We start from the raw sequence: 6,018 nt of genomic DNA, 5'->3' as shown, positions 1-6,018 counted from the left end.
GGCCTCCCTGCCATTGCAGAGTGGCTCCATGCACTGTAGATCCCACAGAGATGAACAGTTCCACTCCTCAGCGACTTTGGTCACTACACCCACCCCTTTATTTGCTCTGGGGTTGTGGACGTCCACTTCCATGCCATCACCATTGACACTCAGAGCCCCTGGCTGGCTGGATGCCCTGGGGGTTCCGGAGAGCTCAGCTCACAGGAGCCGCCCGCACCTGCTCACTCCCAAATTGAGGCCTGCGGGTTGGTTTCTGTGGTTCAAGGCCTCCCTGTATGGAGTTTTCCAGGGCAGCCATCACCTGCCTTTCCAGAGACAAAAACGTACCTCAGAGCACGGTGCCTGCTCACTCCCAGCCTCCTGGATAAAACGCAGTAACAGCTCACACCGGCTCCGGCAGTTTATTTTATCTGCCAGCCAGCCAGGACCTGGCCTTGCCCAGAAGCCATCGAGTCTATGCTACCAACTTTTTAACATTTTTACAAATTACCAATGTTCAGAGGAACTCAGTTGAAAATCAAAGTGCATGTTAGAAAACGTCGCTATGTCTAAACGTTACATTCACTAGTTAACAAGTCCTCCACCCAAATCACCAGCGGGCAGAGAAAATCAATAACTTTCAGAGCCACCAATAACTCGAGTGGGGCCAATACTGTCCCCGTCACAGTTCCTTCTTCCCTGAGCCTTTCTCCACCACAGAAAAAGGAACACTGGGCACAGTGCACACTACTGCCTCCTCTTACCCTCAGATGCTGGCCTGGGTGGCCTCACAGGCTGCGCCTGGCTCTGTACACAGCTTCCAGGAAGGGCATGCTGTTGGAGATGGGCTCCCCATCGTGTCTCCGTCCCAAACGGGTCACTGGCTTTTCTCAAACAACGTCACCTTCCTACTTGCCTGTCATGCTGGGGTTTCTGCAAAGCCTGTGTGCTCACCGGGAGGCACACCACCACCTAGGAGAAAGTTTAACCTGCTCCCAGACACACTCTAATAACCCTCCTGCTGGTGCTGCCCAGGGAGCGGGAGGCAAAGTTCAGGAAGTGTCCTTGCTGGTTTAACAAACAGTTAGTCAGGGCTCAAAACAGAGTGGCTTTTGTTTTTGGCTTCCTAAGCTGATAATGGTTTGTACAAAAGACACATTTCCCCATCATTTCACTAAGGCAGCTCTTTGCTCCAGACACCACCGGTAGTGGGAGAAGGAGGGAGGACGGGAGAGAGCACAGCCCGACGATTCTGGGAGATGTGCCTTACACTCCCTGACTTTCCCTTTGCTCTTCTAGAAACCCTGACAAACAGCACCACCCCCTGGGCTCTACCTGCTCAGATCCTCAGACATCACCGTACCCAGGAACTCAGCGGCACCACAGTCCATCCCCTTCCACTCTCCTCGCTTACTCAGACACCACAGCAGCAACTTTCCGTTACAAGCTGCCTGCCGAAAGGATCGTTGGGAAAACACTGCGAGCCACAGACCCACCAGCTCGGCCATGACTAACTGCACACTTCAGCCGACCACCACGGTGCGAGTTCCCAGTAAAAAGAAATGGGTCTGACTGGAACCATTCAGAATATCAATCAATTAAAGGTTTATTTGCCTGAAGATCACCAGTGGAGGGTCCCTGAATAGGGTATCTGGATGGAACACACATACTCCCCACTCATATCTTTATTAGACTTTTTTTTAAAGATGATGTGATGTACAAGCTGTTTTTTAAAAGAGCAGTCTTTCCATAAGTTTCACAGTATCGAATTCCACTTTGTGGAAAATTATATCCCACCCTTGAAAAGCAAAGCAAGACATGGAGGAACTGTAACTGCACATTGACTAAGGGGAAGAAGCCCATCTGAAAAGGCTGCATGCCAGATGGTTCTAGCTCCGTGACGTTCTGGAAAAGGCAGAGCTGTGGAGACACTGAGGACCGGTGGTTGTGGGGGCTGGTATGGGGGATGAGCTGGCACCGAAACGACTCTGTGACACTATAATGCTGGACCTGTCATTCTACATTTGTCAAAACATGGAATATACACCACCAAGAGTGAACCCTAAACTATGGACTTCAGTTAATAATAATGTATCAGGCCGGGTGCAGTGGCTCACGCCTGTAATCCCAGCACTTTAGGAGGCCAAGGCGGGTGGATCACTTGAACTCAGGAGTTTGAGACCAGTCTAGGCAACATGGTGAAACCCCATCTCTACAAAAAAAAAAAATACAAAAAATTAGCCAGGCGTGGGGGTTACTGAGTGTGGTCCCAGCCACTGGAGAAGCTGAGAAAGAAGGAACACTTGAGCACAGGAGGCCGAGGTTGCAGTGAGCCAAGATCAAGATCGTACCACTACACTCCAGCCTGGGTAATAGAGCAGATTGTCTCAAACAAAACAAAACAAATAATAATGTATCAGTATTTGGTCCCGGAATGCTCTACACTATGTTCCATTTTCTGTAAACCTAAAATTGCTCTAAAACATGAAGTATATTCATTTTTTTTAAGTAAACAAACTTTCTTCCTGTGGGCGGCAAGCCACCCAGGTGCTGAGGCAAGAGACTGAGGGCACGAGCTGTTTTAGAAAAAACCACCGACCCTATGGGGCTAGACCTGCCCTTCCATTCTAAAAAAGAAATCAGGATCTAAAACTATGAGAAGATTCACTCTGACACGTCAGGTTCCCACCCTTCTGAAGTGACCAGCGTGAGGCTTGGCCACGCCCTTCAGACCACACAGGCCTTTAAGGATAAAATGCATTGGTGCCTTCAGTGCCTCGAGTAATGTAACTCAAGGTATCCATGCCCAGGGCTGCCGTAACAAACTAACAAAGACCACGTGGCTTGAGGAAACACCAGTTTATCCTTTCTCAGTTCTGGAGGCTGGAAGTCCAAAGCCAAGGTGTGAGCAGGGCTGGCTCCTGCCTAAGGCTCTCAGAGAGGACGCATCCTTGCCTCTGCTGGCTTCTGGGAGCCCCCGGAGTTCCCTGGCTCAGTCTCTGCCCCGTCTTCCTATTGCCTTCTCCCTGTGTGTCTCTCCTGTCTTCCAGGGACACCTGTCACTAGATTTAGGGCCCAAACCAGCATGATGTCATCTTGAGATCCTTAATGAACTACATCCACAAAGACCCTTTTTCCAAATAAGGTCAAACCCACAGCTTCTGGGTGGACGTATCTTTTGAGAGGCCACTCTTCAGCCACTGCACCATACATAGGACATAAAAAATCAACAATGCCCTAACAAACATGAGAGGGGGATAAAAAGACAGACACAAGTGAGAAAGAGTGCCCACGCACATGAACGCCCAGGAACACAGTTCCCCGGACGCTGCAGACCAAGGCCTCTGGGTTACCCTGCAGGACCTTGGGTGTCTCCTCGTGAAGAAGCCGGGTCCTTCTCAAGGCACAGGAGCTGCCGTCTGCAGTCTTGGGGTCTCCCAGCATGTTCCACACACTGCAGCCATGCGAGAGGGCCCAACTCCCACTACACGCCCTCTTAGCCAGCACCTCACCGCTGCCTCATATGCAGAAAGGCACAGCCAAACGTGGGACCCATAGTGGGCACCCTGGCCCCGGAAGCTGCAGCCCAGCTGATAACCGGGACTCCGCTCTAAGGGAGGACCACCCCTGGGGTCTATGTGGGCAGAAGGGAAGCTGCCCACCTGAGGGTGACTAATCCCTGGGGCAGCTTCTTGGAGCAGGGAACAGAGTACAATCCCATGGCTCCCACTGTCCAGTGGCATCCAGAAGCGACTCAAAAACTACCCGGTGCCAGCCTCAGCTTTCGAGAAGTCAGGGCACAGAGGACTGACCTGAGAAGCTCAGGCCCCACTGGCCGGCAGCTCAGCCCTTCTGGTGCCCTTGCTCGGCAGCAGGCTGACCAGGACTGGCGGCTGCCACCTCCACCTTCGCCGCGGTTCCCAAGGGCTCAGGTTCAACATCATGCATTTTCTGCGGCAGCCACATGGCTCTCCTGGAATCCCACCCTCCAGACCGGTGGACATGGTTACACCCTGTCCACCACGACTATGCTCGAAGACCCTCTCCCCAGCTATGTTGAGTACAAGGGACCCACAGTGACAGGAGACACCACGTCACTGTGACAACCCTGGCTACATCTGGGAGCAGGGTGGAGGACAGCCAAGCAGGGGCAGGCATTAGTCAGGCATCCCCAAACACAGAAAATCATCTGCAAGTTGACAAAAGGAATCCTCCCAAGCCCTCTGCTCCACCTGTGCCTGGAGCCTGGCAGCGGGTGGTCGTGACGTCACTGCCCACCCCGCCTCTGCTGGCTGACAGGCCCTGGGGGAGGACTCCTGCCCAGGCTGAGAGGACGTGTGGGACAGACAACTGTGGGCCTCCTGTCACAGCCACACAGCCCCACGGTGCACACAGGGCAGGAGGCCTCACGCCAGCTTCTACAGAAGACAGCCCGGGAGCAGGAGGCACAAGCCGCAGGGCATAAAGGAAGAGGTGGATGCCAGACTTCCCCCAAGCTCCTGGGTGAAAACCACTTGCCTCGTAGGTAACGAAGTCATCGAACTCATCCGGGCAGGCCAGGGGCTCCTCGTCTTGGGCAGAAGCGACGCCACCGTAGCACTGGCCATCGGGATCTGCAGGGAGAAGACCTCGTGCTCAGCACGTCACCCACAGCCACCCAGTGACAGGACCCCTGGCGGCCTCAGGGCTCCCAGGGAAGGAGGCCCCTAGGGACAGATGTGTGGGAGTTGGGGACCCTGCGGGGGTCAAGACAAGCAAAGGAGTGAATGTGAGAAGTTCAGGGAGAGAAAACAGCCTTGAGGACAGGTCAGAGATGCATTCCCCATGGGAACAAGGCTTCTGGAGAGAATTCTGAGGAGGAGGTGTGGAGGCAGGAGGAAAACTTTTTATTTCTTAAAAGAAGCAGACAGTGCTGCAAAAAAAAAAAAGAGAGAGAGCAAGATGTTGAGCTCTGTAAAACTGCTCATGGCCTTTAATAAGTGTTAGGTACCACTCAGGTTTTTTTGAGACGGAGTCTCGCTCTGTCGCCCAGGCTGGAGTGCAGTGGTACAATCTCACTGCAAGCTCCGCCTCCCGGGTTTACGCCATTCTCCTGTCTCAGCCTCCCCAGTAGCTGGGACCACAGGCGCCCGCCGCCACGCCCGGCTAATTTTTTGTATTTTTAGTAGAGACCGGGTTTCACTGTGTTAGCCAGGATGGTCTTGATCTCCTGACCTCATGATCCACCTGCCTCTGCCTCCCAAAACCAGTCAGATTTCAACCTTTAAAAACATTTACCTGAGAAGGTGTAGGTATGATGAAATCATATGAAAACAACATCTTTTCCTGGGTGCTGGGCTCACGCGCAATTTTCATTTTCTTTTCTTTCTTTTTTTCTTTTTTTTTGCTTATCTTCTATAATCAGTGTTTTATGAGAAAAACTTTAAAGGAAAAGCTATCCTCTCGTGAGAGGCTATAATTCTTACGTTAGCTACAGTCATCACTTTGCAAACACAACCCATCCCGCAGCACCTGCCTCTCCTCCTGTAGGAAAAGGCAGTGGCTTCCAGCCTCTCAGTGATATTCACAGGTCAAAGCACCTTCCAGGGCCTGTGAGTGACAGAAGACACTTAGGTGTCCTCACACTGTCTCACTATTAATTCAACTACTTGCTTAAAATACACCAGCTACTTACAACATAGCAGTACTTACTCAATACCTTTAACACAATCTATTCTAAGGTCAATCACTTATTTTAAAAGTGAAGGTTGGGGCCAGGCATGGTGGCTTATACCTGTAATCCCAGCACTTTGGGAGGCTGAGGCAGGTGGACTGCTTCAGCCCAGGCAATTGAGACCAGCCTGGGCAACATGGTGAAACCCCATCTCCACAAAAAATACAAAAATTAGGTCGGGTGCAGTGGCTCACACTTGTAATCCCAGAACTTTGGCAGGCTGAGGCGGGAGGATCATTTGAGGTCAGGAGTTCAAGACCAGCCTGACCAACATGGTGAAACCCCATCTCTACTAAAAACAGTAAAAATTAGCTGGGCATGGTGGC

General features: G+C 51.9%; 2 protein-coding genes across 3 annotated transcripts in view; both read right to left on the bottom strand.

The window, feature by feature from the left end:
* Positions 1-6,018, bottom strand: part of LOC105529690 (rab11 family-interacting protein 3) — a 116,073-nt gene that overhangs the window by 43,961 nt on the left and 66,094 nt on the right. The window contains exon 3 of one of the 2 annotated variants that reach the window (XM_011966886.1): positions 4,498-4,592. Coding sequence is in view for 1 of the 2 variants with exons in the window: in XM_011966887.1 (XP_011822277.1) it covers positions 798-812 (15 nt within the window). In the remaining variant the exon portion in view is untranslated. Of the gene's footprint in view, positions 1-797; positions 1,003-4,497; positions 4,593-6,018 lie in introns of those variants that run through there. The other variant, XM_011966887.1, reaches the window with a different exon arrangement.
* Positions 4,386-6,018, bottom strand: part of LOC105529767 — an 88,833-nt gene continuing 87,200 nt past the window's right edge. Inside the window, exons 6-7 of the mRNA XM_011967007.1 lie at positions 4,498-4,592; positions 4,386-4,397 (exon numbers count right to left, since the gene is read on the bottom strand). Coding sequence (XP_011822397.1) covers positions 4,386-4,397; positions 4,498-4,592 — 107 coding nt within the window. The remainder of the gene's footprint in view (positions 4,398-4,497; positions 4,593-6,018) is intronic.

The sequence above is a fragment of the Mandrillus leucophaeus genome, unplaced genomic scaffold (assembly GCF_000951045.1).
Source record: "Mandrillus leucophaeus isolate KB7577 unplaced genomic scaffold, Mleu.le_1.0 Scaffold78, whole genome shotgun sequence".
In the NCBI taxonomy this organism is placed as follows: Eukaryota; Metazoa; Chordata; class Mammalia; order Primates; family Cercopithecidae; genus Mandrillus; species Mandrillus leucophaeus.
The sequence above is the reverse complement of the archived record's forward strand: the minus strand, read 5'-3'. Positions and strand labels throughout refer to the sequence as shown.